General features: G+C 42.2%; 1 protein-coding gene across 10 annotated transcripts in view; it reads left to right on the top strand.

The window, feature by feature from the left end:
* SEMA5A (semaphorin 5A) overlaps nucleotides 1-22,413 on the top strand; it is a 482,622-nt gene that overhangs the window by 154,605 nt on the left and 305,604 nt on the right. For all 10 annotated transcript variants that reach the window (XM_057709296.1, XM_057709288.1, XM_057709292.1 and 7 more), the window contains one exon: nucleotides 15,507-15,703. In XM_057709296.1, the coding sequence (XP_057565279.1) occupies nucleotides 15,583-15,703 (121 nt within the window). In that variant the 5' untranslated portion in view covers nucleotides 15,507-15,582. The remainder of the gene's footprint in view (nucleotides 1-15,506; nucleotides 15,704-22,413) is intronic.

Consider the following 22,413-nt stretch of genomic DNA (forward strand, 5'->3'; position numbering starts at 1 on the left):
TTACATCCGTGCATAGAGTTTTACTACATTGGTTTTATAAGCTGTATACTATTTAATAGTATGAATGTGCCAAGATTTATTTGATTTCATTGCTTATAACTTTGGTCTTTAAATTTCATGCAGATGAATGTGTTTACTACCCCATTTTCAGTAAATCCTACCCTGAGACTTTATTCTGTTTCTCTGCCCCAAATGTAATCTTTTTATTTCCGGTTCATTTCCATGATTCCCATGTTCTCCAGCCTCTTCCTATATTAGCTGGACACTTCTTTCCACTATTTGTAAGTGGTTGGTTGATCCATTCATTCAACAAATATTAGGTATTTTCTATGTACAGAAAAAATCTGGTGGGCTTTGAGGGGCTCCAGTGGTGAGTGGGGCACAGGCTCTGCTGTGTGGTCCTCCCATACAGCAGGGATGCCTTGTCACAGGTGGAAGAAGAAGAAGAAGCCGGACTATAGGACAGTGTCAGCTGAAGGCTGTGGAGACAGTTGTATCCCAAGGAGGCTCAGTGGAGGGGCCCTTGCTTCTCGCTGGGGAAGTGGTCATGGGACTAGGGGAACTGGTGTTTGATCTGGACCTCAGAGGAGGCGTGAGGTTCTAATATAGACATAGAAGAGTGTGTTCCAGGCAGAAGGGTGGAAGTGGGAATGTGGGGAACCTGAAGAGGATTAGAGAGGCTGATTGATTTAAGTGGTTTGATCATGGGGAGGTGATGAAGTGCTGAAATACCTCTCTTGTTCATTCAATATTTACTCATTTTCATGCTACCACGACTGTGAAGTTTCTGTTTACATTTCCTTGCTTTTTAAATATATTTTTTATGTTTCATTTGTTACATTTTTAAATCATCTTAAAACGTGTCCGTGAATTTTATCTTTTTAAAATTGAAGTATAATTGATTTACAATGCTGTGTTTAAATATAGTTTTAACAAATTCAAGTTGTTGTTTAGTTTTGCTGCTTTGTATATTTGCAATAAATAATGATATATTATATACTGTTCTCGACTTTTTTTCTCACTGTGATGTTTCTAATATCTGTTTATGCTGTATGTAGCTGGTGTCCATCCATTTTCCCCATGATATAATATACTAGAAAATTTTCCATTCTCTCAGCGGACACCTGTATTATTTCTAGTTCTTTGCTATTATGAAAAATGCTGCTGTGGATGTTCTTTTACATGCTTCCTGGGGAGATGTGGAATTTTCCTAAGGCTGAGGCCGCCCACCATCACAGCTCTTTTTAAACAGTGAACTGATTTTATCGTCTCTTTGTAGGAAGACACTAATTTAGTGGTTAGAGTTTTTTTTTCCTACAAGATTTGAGAAGGGTTTTTAAAATAGCCCTTATTTGTTTATCAAAACGTCTTTAGTGCTTGCTAATTGCTAGGGAGTTTTCTATGTTCTTTCAAATTAACTCATATAATCTTAAGCCATGGGTTTAATCTGACAGATGATGGAACCTGAGGCATAAGGTTATTGCAGGAGCTGAGTGGAACCCAGGCGGCTTGGCTCCAGAGCGTGTGTTCTCAGCATCTGTGTGACGCTGCCTCTCCCAAATTAGCGGTAGTGGGCAGGGTGGGGCACCGGGACGTTGCAGGCTGAGGGTACCAGAGATAGTCCTTAACTTTTCACAAGGCAAAAGCCAGCAAGCGGGCATCCTGCAGCTGTGGTTAGCCCCTTCACTGTTAAGGAACAGCTTGCCAAATTGGTGCAATCTGTCATTGCTTTTCCTGGACTTGTATTCAGGAATCGTTCTTTTTGTGTTTCCATTAACATATCCACCATGTAATATTTTGAAAGGCAGACTTTAAAACGCTTGGGGATTACTTTAAACCATGGAGACCTTCATTGTAATGTCCTCAGTGACCTTTCCACATTTCAGGCTAATGAACTGAAGAATTAAACACCATATGCTCACAGCACGTCTGCCTGTCCCGGCATCGCATGACGTGCTAATCATTCGGTGCTTTTGCGGCAGCTAATTCATGGTCTTCCTTGACTTCCTCGTTCTCCTGAAATCTCACCTCATAGACCGATTCCTTGTGAGGGAAACGTGTAGTTTTCCATAGAGACGCTCCTGAAACTGGCCGTAAGCACGACTCAGTTGCACCGTCAGAAAGCATCCAGGCCTTTACGGTGATTTTTTTCCATCACTTAGATGGAGGCTGTCGTGGATTCTATCCCCTCCAGGAACTAGTTGGCCAGTCAATAGTATTTAATATCATACTCTCTTCTGGGCCCTGGGGACATCCAGTGAGCAAGACCCAGGCTTAGTCCTCCAGTTCTCATATTCTAGTGAGTCAAACAGGCCATAAACAGATAACATCCCGTGAGTGATTTCACATAGTTTTAGGTGACTTGAAGAAGAGAAGGTAGCAGAATGTGGTAGAGAGGAAGAGGCCGTGCTTCAGCTGGTCTGGTTGGGGAGGCTTTTTTGAGGAGGTGACATTAAGGGACACCTGGGTAAAGAGAAGGAGGCCCCTTGAAAGGACCTAGAGAAATGATCTCTGGGCCTGAGGACCAGCAAGTGGCATCTGAAAGGTGATGAGCGTGGTGGGTGAAAATACCAGAGAGATGAATATGTGTGTGTGTGTGTGTGTGTGTGTGTGTGTGTGTGTGTGTGTGTATGTCCCCAGTATGGTGCATGGGAGCGCTGGGGAAGGTACAGAAGTGGGTGGGGCCCATCCTTTAAAAAATACAGATATTTTATTATAGTTGATTCTTTTTTTCCAGCTTTATTGAGGTACAGTTGAGAAATAAAAATTGCATATATTTATAGTGTACAGCACATGTTTTTTTTAAAAGAGCAAATAAGGTGAAAATTTTATTGGAACATTATCTAAACAATTTTATGAAACTTATGTAACTTTGATAACAAAACCTAAAAAAGGTAATATACAATCACAACTGACTTAAGATCCTAGTGAAGTGAATTAATCAGTTGTAATAAAGTAACAACTCTGCCTTGATTTAGTTATGTTTGGGCTTGTAATGCAAAGGTGCTCCACTATTAGGAAATCATATAAGCATACCATATCATTAGCATAAACTGCAATGTGATGTTTTGATATATATACACACATTGTAAGTGATTATCACAACCCAACTAATAAACACATCTGTCACCTCACCTAGTTACCTGTGTGTGTGTGTGTGTGTGCTGCGAGGACATTTAAGATCTACGCTCTCATCACATTTCAAGCACACAATGCGGTATTATTAACAATAGTCACAATGCTGTCCCATTAGATCTCTAGAACATTTCCATCCTGCTTAACGGAACCTTCATACCCCTTGGTCAACATGTCCCCATTTCTTCCACTCCCCAGCCCCTGGCAGCCAGTTCTACTCTGTTTCTATGACTTTGCCTTTTTTAGGCTCTTTATAAAGATTACTCTGCTTGCAATGTAGATAATAGACTTCGGGTAGGGGGAGGCAAGTGTGAAAAGCCCCAAGACCCAGACTAGAGAGGCTTCTGCTGAGTCCAGGTGAGAGAGGAAGTGGCTTCACATGGGACTGCAGCCATGGAGGTGAAAGGGGGCCAGGTATGTAATCCGTAGGACCGGGTTTACTGATGGTGTAGAGTGTCAGGTGGGGAAGTTAGAGAAACCAAAGTGACTCTAAGCTGTGATGGGGAGGACTCAAGCAGGAAGCAGATTTGGGGAAGAGGGGCTGCTAAGGGTTTGTCAGGTCCATGTTTGGTTGGAGGTAATTCTTTGCACTCAGGTAGAAGTGAAGCGAGGATGGAAGTTGCAGTTTCAGGGTCAGGTTGGAGCTGAGATATACATTTATATTCACCAGCTTAATGGTTGCAGTTCCACATCTTGGGCCCCCAGGAGGATGCGTAGATGGTGGGCAGAGGGTGACACAAGATACTAAGGCCATCTCATAGTTGCGCACAGGCTGGTGCACGTTCATCATTGGCCTGATGATCAGTGAGGTCTCTGGCTCCAGGATGGGTGAATGATGCTGCCAGTCACTTAGCGAAATTTCTGTCCCCGAGAAGACACATATTCAGGCCCAACCAGAAGTCCGTTTGTAGAAATAGAGCCCCTGCTAATTCTTTTTAGCCAGATGTGTCTAGCAGGGCTCCCGGTTCCTAGTCAATAAATGATAATTGCAGAAATGAGGTGTACACAGAGACGCTATCTTCAGTGCAGCAAGATGACCATGGATTTGGGGCCAGGGATGTACCTGTTAGAATTGTGAGCTCTTCCATTTATCTGTGGGACCTCCTTGAGTCTCCACATCTGTAGACTAGGAAAGAATGCTAATATTTTACAGGCTTATTTCAGGAGCACAAGGGATGTATTAATGCTGTGCGTAACCACATAACCTTCTCTGCAGTGTTTACTCTGACATCCAACTCATAATCCGAGGATTCACCCCCCCCCATATTTTACTGTTCTCTGATTAGTGAAGTGTTTGATTTGTATATGATACGTCTCAGTATTTTTTTCTTGTGGTGAGAACTTATAAGATTCACTCTCTTAGCAAATTTCAGATATGCAATACTATATTACTGACTGTAGTTATTTTTAATTTTTGTAAGGATTTCTTATCCTTGTTTTTAATACATGGACCCTAAAATTGTAATTAGTGCTCTTGAGGTGTGTCTTTTTTTGTCCTTAGACCAAAGAGTGCGACAGATTTGAACCGAAATGAATCAGCTTTGACACGTTGGTCCCTTGAGCCTAACAGGTTTCATCAGATATCACTCACAGGGACCATTCCCAGCTGAAATCTGAAAACACAAATCGGAGACCTTTTCACTAACTATTCTAGTTTTCCCAAGCGTATCAGTAGGCTATTTTCTGTAAGTTTATCTGAAACGATTTCAAGGTACTTGTCTTTTCACCCTAGAATAATGGATTTGATGAATTTACTTTTGCTGTGAATTGTAATATCATCCTTTTTTTGTCCTTTGATTTTTCAAGCGGCTCCAGTGAATTACATGTACCAGAAGGACTTATCCAAAGCCCTCAGGGTTCACACACTTCAGTTATATCTTCCATGTGCTTTCATGTCTCCAGACCCAGGAGACTTCCTCTTTTTAGCTGGTCTGCCTATAGTAATCCCTTCATCCCTTTGACCATTAATCGGAAAAGTATGACATTTAGAAAGGACATTTCTCAAAACCATGGGAATCCTCGTATTTGGACCAGATGTTAAGAGCATTTTAATAGAGGAATAAAACATCTGTGACAATGACTAGCAGAGTCGTAGAAGCAAAGGAAACAAGAATTGCATTTTAATGGAAGCATAAATATTGATAAGAAGTTAGAGAGGTGGATGCGGGTTTGCCTTGTTTTTCTCCATTGACTCCTTTCTCAGGTGGTAATTTTTTGTGTGTACTACAAAGAGGCTGTATTGTCCAGAGGCTGAGATTTTCACAGCCTTATTTTAGAATGAGGCACATACACAGATAATTATAGTTCAGGGTGATAAAGTCTATCATAGAAATGAGTGCTGATGTCCAGGGTCCCCTTGGGGGTGGGGGAAGTGGGAAAAAGTCAAAGAAGGCTACTCAGAGATGAAGCTTAAGAATTGGAACTAGAGGCAGGGAAACCTGTCAAAAAACAGGCGACATTGTAGAGGTGAGAAGTAGAGAGGGTTGGTGAGGGTGGGGAGGGGGCCTGATTCTAAATATGGGTACGGGGAGCATTGTCAGAACACAGAGACAACATGACTGACGAGCTTTGGGAAGGTGGAGGAGAGGAGATGGCGGGTGAATCCTCGGATGATGAGTTGGATGTCAGCGTAAACAGAGGAGCAGCCATGAGAGGAAATGGGTACAAAGGAGACGTTGATAAAGACAGACAACGAGGTTGCCCTCGGATGAGGTACCTCTGGCTTGTTTGTGTGATGATGGCTATTTTGCTTGAAGATGTCTCTTTTGATTTACGCAACTGGATTGTGTACAGAGGTCTCGAAGAGGGTTACAGATTTGGAAGTCACCCACTTTTAGGAAGTATATAAAGTCACGTGAGTTTGAAGAGACAGACCACTGAGAGCGTTTGGGAGAGACTGGGATGCACCTTCATTTAAAGGAGAGAGTGAGAAATAAGAGTTCTGGATGCATAGGAACACGGGGAGACTAGGGGATTAAGGAAACCAGGGAGGAGAGGGTTTTGGGAGATATTCAAGAGGAGAGGTCACAGGCACAGATGCCATGGTAACAGATGCCCATCTGCTCACCAGAGTTGGCAATCAGAAGGTGACCAGTGATGCTGACCAGAGCAGAGACATTGGAGAACATTCTTATCTTCCTGCCAGGGTTGCATGCTTTTGCAGGTCATCATAGACATCACGCCTTCTAGTTGACAAGAGACAAAGTGGCACTCCACCTCGTGCTTATCTTACCCAAAAAAGAACTGGAGCTATGAAGAGTAATTGTTACACTATAAGAGTCATTTATAACGTGATTATTTTGTTCTGTCCATATGAGTTTCCTGCCTTGAGGAAACGTCTCTGGATAAATCCCTTAGAAATTGTCGATATAGTTATGTTGCCCTGAAGGACCCGTTATTTAAGGTTTTTATTTCTTTCCTTCTTAGAAAGGGTTCCCGTTGGGTTAGCTAGCACAGAAGTAGACTGAATGAACTTTCACTTAGTTTTAAAACCTGCTGACAGATAAAATTAATATTGCCTTTGTGTAAATAATAATTTTATCTAATGGACTTCATTTATTTTTATGGTCCCTCCAGGTGATCTGGAGCTAAACAAGGGGAAAAAGGCAAAAGTGTAATAACAATTTCCTTTGAAGAGAGATATAAAATAAGGTCACTGGAGCCGAACCATTATTGAAATGTATAAAATAGTTTAATGTTTGCTTTTTCCCATTTTATACCATGAGGTCATTTTACATAGCCATAAAATCCTATCTCATCTTCGTTCAGATATGATGAAAACCTGTGAGTAACAAAGCCAGTTTCGTCTTCGGTTACCTGAAGATGGTACCCAGCAGTGCTTCTGTTCTTGAGGGTGGTCAGTGTTTGTATTAAGATGTTCCTAAAACTGTTGCACTAATTCGTTTGTGTTAAACCTCTTTTGGCTGGAATTTGGCTTTCGCAGTACATGAGTTAAAAATAATATAAATAGGATCCAATTTTTACAAAAATGTACCTAAAAAGTGAAGATGCCGTATGTCTGGTGAACATCCTAATTTCGCTTATAGACGCAACACGATAACAAGAAAACTTTAATTTTGCTTTATTTCCCAAAGAATAAAATGTTCAGTTATTGCTTTTGAAAAAGGTTAGAAGAATCTATTTACTTGAACACTGTGCATTAACTTCAGTTTATTGTTTTATTGATTCTTCATCTAATGCTGTTTCCTGCTTAGTACCTAGAATGTCTGATGTTACTGCTAGCAACGAGCTCAGATTCACTCAACGCGTTCCTTCCAGCCCTGAATACACACTGTGGGCTTGGATGCTCCTGGACCTTTATTCCGCCGTCTTGGAACACTTGAACTTGAACCCCTTCAGAGGCCACAGCTTTTGTCTTCTTCCTCCAGAAGGATTCCTCCCTTTTCTATGTTCCTTAGGACTTTACTCCTACTCCTAGGATAATTTGGTAATCATTGAAAGATGGATTTTTACTTGCTTGACTACTCATACCTGTCAGCTGGATGTGCCCACAATGTGTCCTCTTCATCTTTGCCCCACTGTGTTGGAGGGCTGTCCCTTACCTGCAGGTGGCATCCTTCAATATGACTGGCTGGATTAAAGATGCCTCCTGTTTCCAGGGCATGGGTTCATCCCTTAAACTTTACTCTGGAGAAAGGACTACATTTCTGGGGATGATTCAGATTGTTTGAACTTGTGGCCCGAAGTGTGTGTTTTTAGCAGTATGAGGAGGAAGGCTGAGAGTGCCGTGCAAAGGGCTAGACAGTTTTGCTCCTGTTTTGACATGGCCTGCCCCTGTGCACTTGATCTTACCTTAACCTGTAAGATCCATTCAATCCATCTAATCCTTCATTTTCTCTGCTGCAAAGGGACGAGAGAGACGAGGTGATTTCAACTGCCCCTTCCACCTCTCAAATTCAGTGAGTTGTTGACTTACTTCCTGTCTCCTGTGTGCCAAGGGTCTAAATAAAGCACCTGACAGTGATGCTTGCTCTGTGGCAAGGGATGGCTGAGTTTTAGGTGCTGAATAGAACGTTGGCTGTGTGATTTCTGATTCATTCAGAAGGCCGATTCAGCATGCTGGAATGCATTCACTTGGGGCTGTAACTGCATGTTCAACCCATAGCTTGTTTACAATAAAAAGAAGTCAAAACTTAGAAACCTGGAAGGTTATATGACTTTCCATGAAACCCTTTGATGAGGAAGCAGGCACTGTAATTGGTAGATCGGGGTTTCCCAAAAAGGATGTGCCACCGTGGCTGGAGAAGGCGGCGACCGTGTGTGCAGAACGTGGAGGCCAGCCTTGACCTTGGGTAGTGGGAAGACGCGGGGCAGATGTGGGGGCTGAGGCACCAGCAGACGTGCAAATGAGTGTGCAAGGCTTACTTGGAGGACCATGGCTAGGCTGGAGGGGCTGAAGGGAAGCCTTGGCAGTAGGAGGAGTAGAGGTGGAATTAGGAGGGGATGGGTTGTTGGTGAAAGAGCACAGTCTTTTCTTTGGAAAGCTTTGGGAAAATCCTGAGAAGTTTTAAATAGGGCAGGGCTGTTTACCTGGCAGCAGCTGACGATTGTGCAAGAGATGCCATCATGCCATGTTTGGCTGTGCTGCGGTGTGCGGGGATGAGGCTCCATGGTTTGTCCAGATGATGGATTGATTTCTTCATTGGCTCTGCTGCTTTCAATTTGGGCTGGGCTTTACTCTCTCAGGGAGCAGTTCATCTGATCCCATGGAACAGGGCCAAGAGAGGGAAAGATGAAGGCAAACACAGACCTTTCAGAAGAGCTGTCCATCCCCTTCTTATAAATCCTGTCCTTGTGTTTCTGACGTTACAACAGACTAACTTTTTACAATTAAGATGCACATGCGAAGCATCCTCCACTGTTGTGGTCCAGTGGGCTTGGGGCTCAGCTTCCTGGTCCTTTCCTAGCAGCTCATTGGTCAATTCTCTCACCTGACTTCTCCATCCTCTCTGCCGTGTAGGTCCTAAAGCCATCAGGTAGGAGCCGGGCTGGCAGAGTTTCTGTGGACTCTGAGTTGCCCAATGAATCTGGCCTATTCCAGGTTGACAGTGGGTCTAAAGCTCAGAAGAAAACCAGCCTCCCCTGAAAAGAAGTACACAAAGCTTATTTTGGATCTATTTTTATTAATAACTAGTTAGACTTTGTTCCTGAAGCAAAAGTTCTTGTGGAAGCTTTCATTCTTTTGATTTCTATCTGACAGCAGTTTGTTTTGTTTTTTTTAACTAAAAGGAACAGTTATTTTCTGTTCCCCAAAGCCTATTCATTTGCAGTGTGGGTGTGAATGGGAAATGTTATTTATTGCACAAACACGTATATACAGAGTTTTGCTTCTTTAGAATGAACTTACAGAGAGAACCTCCTCCCACATCAGGAAACTAAAGGGAAGGCTTCAGGGATTTTGAATTAGATGCAACAAAAATGCTTCTATTCTGTAGCCCAAATTGGCCTGCTGTAATAAATCTTCCTATTGGCAAAATCACTTGTTTAGTATTAACTCACCAAATATATTTTTAATTTTCCAGAGGTTGTAGGATGCAATTTGAACAACTTTTATTGAAATTGATCCTTTGAAAATTCCTTCATCATGTATTTCCGCCATGTAGCAAATAGTTCTAATTAACGTGACTTTCATTTTTATTGAAATTTTGCTGAAATGACTCCATAGGAATTCAGCTGGGTGATTTGTATAAGCATATTTTAAAATAATCTTTCAAGTGATGATAGCTTATTTCATTTCTAGAGAGGGAGAAGTATTTTGATACATACAAATTGGAGATTCTCAACCAGGGCAATCTGACAAAGTCTGGAGGCAATTTTGGTCGGCACAGATTGGGGGGGGGGGGGAGTGCTACTGGCATCTAGTGGGTAGAGAGGGGCCAGGGATGCTGCTAAATGCTCAGAACAGCTCCAAGAACAAAGAATTACCTGGCACAATAGGGCCGAGATTGAGCACTAAAATCCCTGATATAAACGTGCTTCTCCGCCCCACCCCACCCCATATTCCACGAAGAGGCGAGAGTCCAGGATGGAAGGACCTGATCTTTAGATCTGAGCCTATTTAGAGTAAAAGGCTATTCACAGAGTTAGCTTTGCATGGTAGAATGCTCAGAAAACCCTGATTTAAATGAAGACTGTGAATACCCCTCCCTGGCACCTTACCAGGCTGACTGTTTATAGTACCTTTATTTTAAGAAAAAAGGTAACATGTTATATTCTGAAAATTATAAACTTCTAAAAATCACCTGTTCTCATTAAATGTGCTTCCCTTCGCTTAACATGGCAAACATATAATTTCATCTCATCCCCGTTGAACCATGTGTCTGTCCCATTTTCGCTGCCCTTGCACTTGACATGGCATTTCCTTCTCTAATCATCACTTACAAAATCCCAGGGAAAGAACGTTTCAGGCACTTGTGTTATTTTTCTTCACCTTTCCTGCAGGAGGCAAGATGTTAGGACTGAGATGGGAGTGCATGGCTATTGTAAATGTAGGACAGGTCCAATTGGCAGTTGTCTGTATAGCTTGTTTGATGGTTAACAGAAGGGGATTCTATGCTGTCTTGGGTTTGACACATTGAAAAGCTATCTGCAAGAGAAGAATTTGCCTTTAGCCCTTGGATGACCTGCGCTCAGTCTCAGAGGTCAAGATGGCCATGCTCCCATCCATCTCTGTGATGAATGCTGTTCGGTGGAAGGCGGTGTGTCAGAGATACTGCTTTGGGTGCCTGTTGGGAACCAGGTGTGGGTGTAAGTGCGTGGTGTCCCGCCTGCCACAGAGCTAGCTAGCACTTGCTCAGAGTTCATTGTTACTTTCATTATCCTTCCCATATTTTTTTTATCATCACCATTTTGTTTTGACGTGGGGCAGTGATAATCTACCTGCAGCCCTTCCTCGAGTGGATTGGTGAGGGTGCTCCAAATCTGCTTGCTCTGAACAGATCAAAATTACATCTAAAACACCTCTAATGGGAGTTACTCTTTTTAAATTTAATTCCTTATTTTATATTGGAGTATAGTTGATTTATAACATTGTGTTAGTTTCAGGTGTACGGCAAAGTGATTCAGTTCTACATATACATATATCCATTTTTCTTCAGATTCTTTTCCCATATAGGTTATTACCTAATATTGAGTAGAGTTCCCTGTGCTATACAGTAGGTCCTTGTCAATTATTTATTTTATATATAGTATTGTGTATGTGTTAATCTCGTACTCCTATTAAGATATGTCATTTGGTGAAATGTCATGTCATGTCTTAAGTCTCAGGTCAGAGGAATAAGAAAAGAAGGGCTGCTTCATGTATTTGCCTCCAGACTTGAGTTCTAGAGCAGTCTCCAGTTTTGCATACTGTGACCCCTTTTTTGAGAGGGAAATTAATCATACTTTTAATTTTATAAATGAGGGAAAAATAGCACGTGTGCCTCCATTGTCCTACAATGTGCTGTGCCTGGGCAGGGACTATGGACCCATTGGACAGATGTGCCCCTGGCCCCCAGCTTTCCTCTCCACTCCTTCCTCCGCCTTCACGTTCAGGCTCTCTCCCTCCTCTGGAAACCACCCTCTGGCTTCATGTCGATTTGCCTCCCCTTCACCTGTTTCTCTGCCTAATTTGAACATTTCCATCTATGGGAGCATTGACTCAATGGGGCTCAAAATATGGAGACTGTGAAATTCGACGTACCCTCCACTTCATGTTTTCTCCATCTTGACATCTCACCATATATTCACGTGCACAACTCCTTTTTAAAGATTAGGCACCCTGAGAAAACCATAATTCAAAAAGACACATGCACCCCAGTGTTAGTAGCAGCAATGTTTACAATAGCCAGGACATGGTAGCAACCTAAATGCCCATCAACAGATGAATGGATAAAGAAGATGTGGCACATATATACAGTGGAATATGACTCAGCTGTACAAAGGAATGACATTGGGTCATTTGTAGAGATGTGGATGGACCTAGGGACTGTCATCCAGAGTGAAGTAAGTCAGAAAGAGAAAAACAAATATTGTATAATAGTGTATATATGTGGAATCTGGAAAAATGGTACAGGTGAACCTAAAGCAAAGCAGAAGTAGAGACACAGATGTAGAGAACAAATGTGGACACCAAGGGGTCAAAAGGGGGGTGGGATGAATTAGGAGATTGGGATTGACATATATATATACTACTATGTATGAAATAGGTAACTAATGAGAACCTGCTGTATAGCACAGGGAACTCTACCCAGTGTCCTATGGTGACCTAAATGGGAAGGAAATCCAAAAAAGAGGCGATATATATAATGCATATTTATAGCTGATTCACTTTGCTGTACAGCAGAAACTAACACAACATTGTAAAGCAGCTATACCCCAATTTAAAGAAAAGAAATGAGGCCCTTCTCCCTTCTCCTCCCTTTCATAACCACCGTCTCTACTGGAACCTTAATAGTTTGCCACCTCTGTTTTTCTGGATCTTGTACCACCTCTCCCTCTTAAATCTACATCTCTTCTCCATTCATCACTCCTCAGAAAAGAAGCTACATTTAATGATCTGTTTTCTATACTCTAAAATTTTCTAAGCTTTGATCTTTTAGTGCTTAGCTGATTTCATTGAATTTTCTGTGGTTACCTTGCATTCAAGGTACCACCGATATGCTGTCCCACTTTTTCTCCATCCATTCTTTCCTGGTTCCTCACATCATGGATTCTGTCTCCTGTTTTTCTGAAACTGACCCCAGACTTGACCATAGGCTGTCCTTTGACAGTGGTCTTCACTCTGCCTCGTCAAGATACAGTTGACGAGGTCTCTTTTTAAAATGTGCTATTTCTACCCTCCAACTTAACTTGGCTCCCATGGTGCTATATCTGTTCCCTTCTCTCATCTTTGGGTGGTTACTTTTCTTGAAAAACTTCTAAATAAACACTTCTCTTTAGCCCTCTTTTCTCTCATGCTTTCCCTTGGTGAGTCTCAACCACACCCATGATTTTAACCATTCCAAATATTATATGCTGTCTCAGTTCTTTTTTTCTTTTCCTGAGCATCCAACCTGGGTTTTCCACAATCTGCTGCATTTCCTTAAATATTCTCTCAGCATCTTCAACCCAACATACACTAAACCAAATGATCATATCGTCCTCGAAAACATCTTCTATTGATTATCATATTTGAAAAAATGGCATGACTATCCTTAAAGTGACTTTTATGTTCTTTATCTTGAGTCCATCTGTGCCTCTCTGCTTTCTGTTCCCCCAAATTTAACAGATTAGAACAACCATGTATTACATTCCACACTTTGGGGGTTAGGAAATTGGACAAGGCTCAACTAGTTGACTTCCTTTGCTCGTGTGCCACTTACTGAAGTCACTCAGTGGGTTTCAGCTTTTTTCATGTATCAGGCATCTTGATGGGGTTGGCTGGGAAGCTGGGCTCAGTGGGAAATGTCACTAGGAGGACCTATATGTGGTCCCTCTGGCATGGCAGTTTCAGAGGCATTGGATTTCTGACCCGGTGTCTCTGTGCCCCAGAGGACATGTCCTGAAAGAGAGGAAATGGAAACTGCCAGCTTCTTGGGATGCGGGCTTGGAAACTAGGATACCTTCACTTCTGTTGCATTCGACTGAGAAAAGCAGCTTCAACAGAGGCGGCGCAGATCCAGCTTCCAGTGGGAGGAAGGTCGAAGAAGTTGTGGACATCTTTAATTTTCTGTAGTTTCCCTTACCTATCGCACTGAGTTTATGCTGGGTTTGCCTTCATGTCTGTTCACATTGACTCCACCTGACGTCACAGCTTCAATTATTTCTCATCTGAACAGCTGCTGTAGCTTCACTTTCACTTCTCAACCTTTGTGCTCTTCTTTACCCGATTTCCTATGTACTCCATGGTGAGAACCATCTTGTTATTTCTTCTAATGTTAACATGCTGTGATAGGTTAATACCTAAACATAGAGACCTCAGACCTTAGTATCGTTCACCTTTCAAATCTTAACCCAACCTGCTTTCTAAGCTGCTTCCCACTTTTTCCCTTTCTATCCTCTGGGGTCTGGGTCAAGTACAGTAAACTGTTCCCAACACATGTTGCCTCCTCCTTCCTCTCGGCCCTCCAGTGCGTCTTTTCATCCTCTTCTGGATTACTGCCGGAAATCTCCATCTGTTGAAATCCTCTGTATCCTCCACTATTAAACTCAAACATGAAGTCCTCCTTGGACTCATCCTTGATCCCTCTAAATAGCAGTAGTGCTCTCTATGCTAACTCGCGCTGCACTCCTGCTTCTTTTTATGATTTTCTGACAGCTTGGATTATAGTTATTTTTATAAGCCTACCTTATTTTAAAGCTTATTAATCTCTTAAATTATTCATAATCTTTAAAGTTTCCCAGCTCCCAGCACAGTAATTTCATTTCATCCAGTAGGTGTTCCATATAGGTTTCATTTGATTCACACTTGATCTCTAGCCAGAAACTTTGCAGGCGGGTCATCTGTAAATTTCAAAGGATCCGTGCCCCCACTGTGGATGATTTTTAAGAGTTGGTAGCATGATATCAATCAGGTTATTAGGAAAGGACAATGGTCATGGCCTGATTTAATAGGGGTTTTGTATTTTGAAAAGGAAAGGTGAGGGATTCTTAGGGCTTCCACAAATAGATCTGCATTTGCACGATGGGGCAAGAATGATATTCTAAGGGAAAACCAATCAATGACCACAACTCTTTTTTTTAAATTAATTAATTAATTAATTAATTGCCTGCGTCAGGTCTTTGTTGCTGCACACAGGCTTTCTCTAGTTGCAGCGAGCTGGGGCTACTCTTCATCATGGTGTGCGGCTTCTCAGTGCAGTGGCTTCTCTTGTTGCAGAGCCTGGGCTCTAGGCACAGGAGCTTCAGTAGTTGTGGCACTCGGGCTCATTAGTTGTGACTCACGGGCTCTAGAGCACAGGCTCAGGAGTTGTGGCACACGGGCTTAGTTGCTCCGCAGCATGTGGGGTCCTCCCGGCCCAGGGCTCAAACCCGTGTCCCCTGCATTGGCCAGTGGATTCTTAACCACTGCGCCACCAGGGAAGCCCCGATCACAGCTCTTAAACTGAATTCTTCTGGTGGGGTGGGCAGCGATGACAACTTGATAGAGCTTAAACTTGAACATTCCTTCTTTTATAATAGTGGGTTATAAAATTATTGGGAGGAAAAGAGGTCTGGATTGAGACATACACAATTACTCACACATTTCTGAAATATCTTCTAGAAAAAGGTGTGTTTGTCCAAGCGCTCCAAGGCTCTGTTTTTTAAAGGGCGTGATGGGGCTTTACCGAAAGACCACCCACCGGAAAACCCGAACCCATGTTCATGCACTTGTTCTCTTTTGTGTGTTTTAGGCACTTTCCCCACATGACGGGACAACAAGCTTCTGGTTAAAGACAAGTGTCCAGAGCCCAAGGTCTCCTGCCCACCATGAAGGGACCCTGCGTCATCGCGTGGCTGTTCTCAAGCCTGGGGTGGTGGAGACTTGCCCAGCCAGAGACAGACGCATCTCAGTGCCAGAGAGCAGAGCACCCGGTCATTTCCTATAAAGGTGAGGGTCAAACACGCCCTGATTGCAAAGGCACTATTTATATGCACATTTCATATTCAGAATAGCAGCGATTATCACTCGATGATTCTGTGACTCTTGCTTTAGACGTTGTTTAAAATCAGAGCAAAAATACAAAATCTCCCATCACGAGAGTTTCATATTCTGAAACGGATCACTGTCTCAAGAAGACTCCAAGCTCAGAGTTATCACAGGTAGAAAGTCCCATTGTTGAGGCCACCTTTACTTACCAGGTGCTCTCAGCCTCCTAGGCATTTGAACCGGGGGAGAAAAATATGACCCACCGAAATAACAACAAAACCAAGCAAAACAAAAAATTCTTCATTTCAGCATTTCCCAACAAAGCCTTAGTCCCACCACACAATGTACGCCTTTGTCTCTATCTGGCATTATGTGGCAGACAGAATTGATTGCTGTCTGAAATATGTCTACATATTCGGGACAAATGATTAGTATGTATACACATTCTTTTATTATTTAATTCATCAAAATTTCTTTAGGGTGCTTTACACCCTGAACATTTCTAAGCATTTAAGATGGTAAGTAAACTAGTCTTTGTCTCTGTCCTCAAGGAACTTGGCACTTATATCATGAAGCTAAGTATAATTAATCAGACATTATATTTTAATAATTCATCCAATAGATAGTTTTGTGTTTTATTTTGTAACTTATGTATCACAAAAAATGTGAAATATATGCAAAGATAGGAGCGTCTAAGGAGCACCCAGCCCTGCATTTATTAATTCATGGCCCACCTTTTTTCTTGTAAATCCCCACCTATGCGCTGCCCACACTCACCAAATTATTTGGAAGCAGATTTAAAAAATCATATAGTTTTGTCATAATATTTCAGGTCTTGACTATCAAAGATAAGAAATTCATAATACTATTACCACACCAAAACAAGCGATCAAAAACCCCAACAAAAACCAGTGCCATAAAATTAGCAAACATCCAGTGAGGGCTGTGAGAGCCCTGACGGTGGCAGGAATGCTCATGCCTTGTGCCACTAACAGTTGCACTGAGTCAGGAACTGAATGATGTTCGTGTATTGCAGATGGTTGGTGCCTCTCTTGAGTCTCTTCATCCTTCACCTTGTTTTGTTGTTGTTGTTGTTGTTTTGTTGCTTTCCTTGCAAATTATTTTTTAAAGACACTCGAGTTCATCATCCTGTAGAGTTTCCACAGCCTGGAGTTCTCCCAGGGCTTCCCACTGGTGTCATTCGCATGTTCTTCTGTCCCGAATATTTCAGTAAATTGGTAGCGATATGGAGAGACCACCCAGGTTCAGGTGTGCATATTTTTGTCTCTATTGTGTTGTGGATGGTCCTTCATCGGGATGGGAAATGATCAGTCATCAATGGTCATGACATAAATCTACTGATTCATTCATGGGTGCAAAACTGAGAGTTTTAAATTTTCCTATTCTTTCTTCATTTAATGGCTAGAAGAGTTCTACGTTAGGTATCTTTCCCTGCTCAACTATTTGAATATCCTGAGGGTGCAACTGACATAGGAAAGGCAGAGTGAATGCTTATTTTTCTTCCCTTTACCATTTTTTAAAGAGCCTACTTAGTTGGTTCTCTAATATTATCCAAAGGGGACAAATAAAATGTTGTGCTTGATTTAAAAAAAATTGATTATTAAAATTATTTTTAATACATGGATTTCAATATTTGATATATTTCAATCAATTGCAGCTTATATTCTTATAGACGGTGAAATCGTCACATTTCAATTCTTGAAGTTGGCTCCTGAGTTCTTTTGAAACAACCCAAGAGGCTTTTGCTGGCCTGATTATTCTCTGGGATAACAAGACTCCTCTTATCCATTTCCTTTCATAGACCTGAGAATCAGCCATTTTTATCTGATTCAAACATAGAGGTGATCAAAGTGAGGTCTTTTCAGTGTACAGAGCTAAGGAAAACGTTCTTTAAAATGCACCATTAGTTGATTTGGATACTTCCAGTTCATCTCCAGGACTCTAGGGATTTTCTGGACCTCTTCCATTTTATGTCTCTATCTTCCCTGTGCACAGAATCCTGTCTCTGCAGGTTGACATAATTATTCCTTTGCCTTTTCCTGCAATACATACTCAGTTGTTTCAGAATAACAGTACTGTGCAACTCTAGCCCTTGTTGACCACAGGAAATCCTTTCAGAGGATTTTCCTTCTTTTCTTTTAGTCCTCAGGGCATAAATCTCACAGGAAAATTGAAGCAAATTTACCACCTTGAAATTGAAAGAATTTCCTTTTGGATGGCTGTGCCACTAACTCAAAATCCAGTTAATTTGGTTAATTTCACTTTTGATTTTTCAAGATTTTCAAAATTTACATTACATTATTCTGTACTGTTTCAAAGTCAAATGAATAAAACAAGGGGTGCCCAGAGAAACTGTTTTCCTTACCTTGTTCACCCTCTCTGCCATTAGCTCATCTTTTACTTATAGTTAATAGTTTATGCTTCTTTTTAAATGTAAACAAAACTTCACACACACATACACGTGCACATATATATTCATACCCTCTTTTCTTAAAAAGTAGCATATGTACAAAGTTCTCTCTAGCTAGCATTTTTTGACATCATGATATACCCTGGAGTCCACGCCCCAGTAGTATGAGTTTTTGTCACTTCTTCTCATAGTCACATAGCTCTCCTCTATGTAATGAACTCTAGTCTACTCAGCAACTCTCTGCTGGGAGATGTGTTGGTGTATAGTGTTACAATGTGTAGCACCTCCTGCAGACATCTTTTGATATTTTTGCAAGTGTACCATTGACAGAGATTCCTGGAATTGGGATTGCTGGGTCAAGGGGTGAGTGCAGTTTTGCTTTTGCTAGATACTGCCCGGGTCCCCTTTAGGAAGGTTGCACCATTTTGCTTTCTCGGTGCCCTGGGTATCAGTCTCTGTTTCCCGCTAGCCTTTCCAGCAGAATGCACTGTTATGTTTTGGGATTTGGGAAAACCCCATAGCTCATAAGTGACATCTCCACATACGTTTCATTTTCATTTTTAAAATTTGGACTGAACGTTCAACAAACATTTAATAAGTGCCTGTATATGTACCAGGGTCTGTGCTAAATGTTGAGGGGATAGAGGTAAGAAACATAGTTCCTTTTAAGGGTTTGGAGTATCTTGAGGACTATAAACCAAAAGGACTGTTGCACTGTGTTCTATTAAGAGTACTCACAGGTGTCTTTGCCAGGTGCTGTGGGAGCCCAGGGAAGAGGTGTCTGAACCAGACGGCCTGGGCTGTAGAGGAGTGGTTAAGGAAGGTTTCTAGGATGAAGCAATGCCAGAGCTGAGTCCCAGGTGATTGTTAGAAGCTGTTTATGAATCTCATGGAGGGAGCACAGCAGGTTTTGGCAAGTCAAGTACAGTAAGTCATGAAATCTTAGTTCAGATTATGGAGAGGAAGTAGAGAGAGCTGAGACTCAAAGTGAGGAGTCACTAATGCACGGCATCAAAGGGCATCTCAAGAAGTCCCCCTCTGTCTGCACAGGCTTAGCTTGGAGGATAGAGAAATGGTGGTAGAAAGAGTGAATTCTGGGGCCTCTGCTGGACCAAAGGGAGCAGTGATGAGGGCATGAGGGCCTGAGCTACGGGAGTGTTAGCAGAAATGTGAAGAATGGGGTGGAATCTGGAAATCTGAAGAGGGTGTTGTTGATGTTTTAAAGAATGTAAGACAGGAGGGAGCAGGAGGCACTGAGTGTGAGCCCCGAGTTCTTGGCTCTGGATTCCAGATGGAATAAAGACGGGGAATCAGAAATGATGGTGTTAGACGGAGAAAGCTGAGTTCCTAGCTGCCATCGAATGGAGTTAACTAATTGAGAGCAGGTATCATGGGAGCCAAGAAAGGAGAGCTTTTATGAGAGGGACGTGGCCCTCAGAGTGTCTGATGATGTAGCCAGTTCAAGACGGATGTGGGCCGGAAGGTAGAGCGACAAACTCATCCTGATTTCCCTGGAGTTTTTGGGGTATCACACTGAAAACCCTTCTATGTTCTGGGAAAACTGGGAGAGATGATTACCCTCCCAGAAACTTTGTCAGCAATGGTGTGTTAGTTTTCCAGTGTTGCTGTAACCAAATAATACAAACTCAGTGGTTTAAGACAATAACAGTTACCTCTCTCACAATCCTGGAGACTAGAAGTCCAAAAGCGAGGTGTCAGCTGGGTCCTGACCTCTCTGAAGGCGGTAGGAAAGACTCCTTCTCGGCTGCTTCTTAGCTTCTGGTGGCTGCCCGCAGCCCTTGGCATTCTTTGGCTTGTGGCTGCATCACTCCAATCTGTGAGTCTGTAGTCATAGGGCATTCACTCAGTGTGTTTGTGTTCCGTGTCTGTCTTCTCTTCTTCTTATAAGGATACAAGTCATAGTGGGTTTAGGGCCCACCCTAACCCAGCATGACTTCATCTTAATTAATTACATCAAGGCTGTATTTCCAAATAAGGTCACAATCATCACATGTACATGAGGTTAGGACTTCAACGTATCTCTGGGGCGGGGAGCACGTTCAACCCATCACAAACGGCATTCATCAGAGCCGTTTCAGAGCAGTGCTGGGGGATAAACCTAGATGGTGAAGAGGGGAGGGATAAATGTGAGGTGAAGAAGTAGACACAAAAATAGAGAATTGTTGTCTCAGGTGGCAGGGACGTGAGGACAGGGAATGGCTTTTAAGAGAACATTACTTAATCATCCTTAAATGGTGATGGTGAAGAGAGAAAAGACGGGGGAGATAATTGACCAGGCAAAGTCCCCGGGGCTGTAGGAGGGGATAGGATACTGGGCACAGGTGAGGGATTAGCTCACAGGAAGCAGACCCCACTGCCAGTACGCCCAGAGAGAGGGAGGCCAGGGCACTTAGAGGGAGGGAGCTCCTGAGGACCTCCATCTTGGCTGAGAAGGAGTAAGCAGGCCACGGGCCAAGAGGATGGGGGCTTCAGGAAGGAAGTGCTTCTCTAAAGAAAGGATAAGACTGTTGATCCAAAACAGACACAAAAGATTCCCCGTGGCTGTTCGGAGCCCAGTCAGTCCTTGAAATGGCTCCTTTGATAGCTGAGCAGGTGGCCACAGCTGCACCCCAGAAACACCTTTCTGTACTCTCTGCAAAAAAGTTTGAGAAAGTACAGTGAAATGCTGATAAGAGAGAAACAAAGGAAGCATGGATCATTTTGACGTTTAAAATCTTGATTTCTGGGTACATTTAAAATTTCATGACTTAGCGTTATATGTTGGAGGCACTCTGCACAGGAGGCTAATTCAGGAAGAGTCTACAGGAACATCTCAATACAACGAAGCACGCATCTTTGAAGTCTTGATTCGGTTTACCTGGCTGGGCAGAAGATGCTGGCAGGATCATTTTTCCCAGCACGGTGGTAAAATGTTTTCCACTTCGGGCTCCTGTTGTCTTGTGGAGTTCATTGCTCAACAAGCCCTAACAGCTTGCTGTGTTTGCAAGGTTACTCCCTTGACTACATGTTCTGGAATATTTATCCCTGACTGTGCAGTGGCTGCTAAAACACCCTGACCCGTGACAGACACACCCTTCACACGGATGTCCTTGTCGTTTGCTTAAATGTCTGTTCCAATAAAGAGGGGAAAATAGTGACCCTTCAAGACAGCATGTTTCTCGGCACGCTTACTGAGTCTCATAACCGCTCCGACATGAGTTGTAAATGTTTAATGTCCACTTAAGGCAATAGTGCCATATTCTGCTTTTGTTTGTATATTGATTAAAGTTTACCCAGCATGCTCGCTATTTAGAGAGCGTGCGCCAGTTAAAGGAATTGGAGCAATTTCACATGACGCACAGAGAAAGAGCACCACTGGAGTGAGTCAGGCTGTACTCAGGCTTACTTTGCCTTGCAGCTTTAATATCATGACTAATTTTGAGGCCTTTCTTCAATGTCTTAGCTGACAGCAGTTAGTATTTTTTAAATTTATTTCTTTGGAAATGTAGTTGATTTACAATGTTGTGTTAATTCCTGCTGTGCAGCAAAGTGATTCAGTTATACATATATAAAATATATATGTGTATATGTGCACATTCTTTTTCATATTCATGTCCATTGTGGTTTATCACAGGATATTGAATATAGTGCCCTGTGCCACATCCTAGGACCTAGTTGTTTATCCATTCTATGTACAATAGTTTGCATCTACCAACCCCAAACTCCCAATCCATCCCTCCCCCACATCCCCTTCCCCTTGGCAACCACAAGTCTGTTCTCTTTTCCTGTGAGTCTGTTTCTGTTTCATAAATAGGTTCATTTGTGTCATATTTTAGATTCCACATAAAAGTGATATCATATGGCATTTGTCTTTATTTTTTATGATTTACTTTACTTAGTATGATCATATCTAGGTCCATCTATATAGCTGCAAATGGCATTATTTCATTATTTTTCATGGCTGAATAGTATTTCATCATGTGTGTGTGTATATATATATATATACACATACACACACCACATCTTCTTTATCCATTCATCTGTTAATGGACATTTAGATTATTTCCATATCTTGGCTATTGTGAATGGTTCGGCTGTGAACATAGAGGTGCCTGTATCTTTTTGAATTATAGTTTTGTCCAGATATTTGCCTGGGAGTGGGATTGACATCACTTGGTATCAATGCCTAAGATGACTTCTGCCTGCAGAATCAGTCCAGGTGCTGTTAATCTTCCTCTCA

The sequence above is a fragment of the Hippopotamus amphibius genome, chromosome 15 (genome assembly GCF_030028045.1).
Source record: "Hippopotamus amphibius kiboko isolate mHipAmp2 chromosome 15, mHipAmp2.hap2, whole genome shotgun sequence".
Classification (NCBI taxonomy): domain Eukaryota; kingdom Metazoa; phylum Chordata; class Mammalia; order Artiodactyla; family Hippopotamidae; genus Hippopotamus; species Hippopotamus amphibius.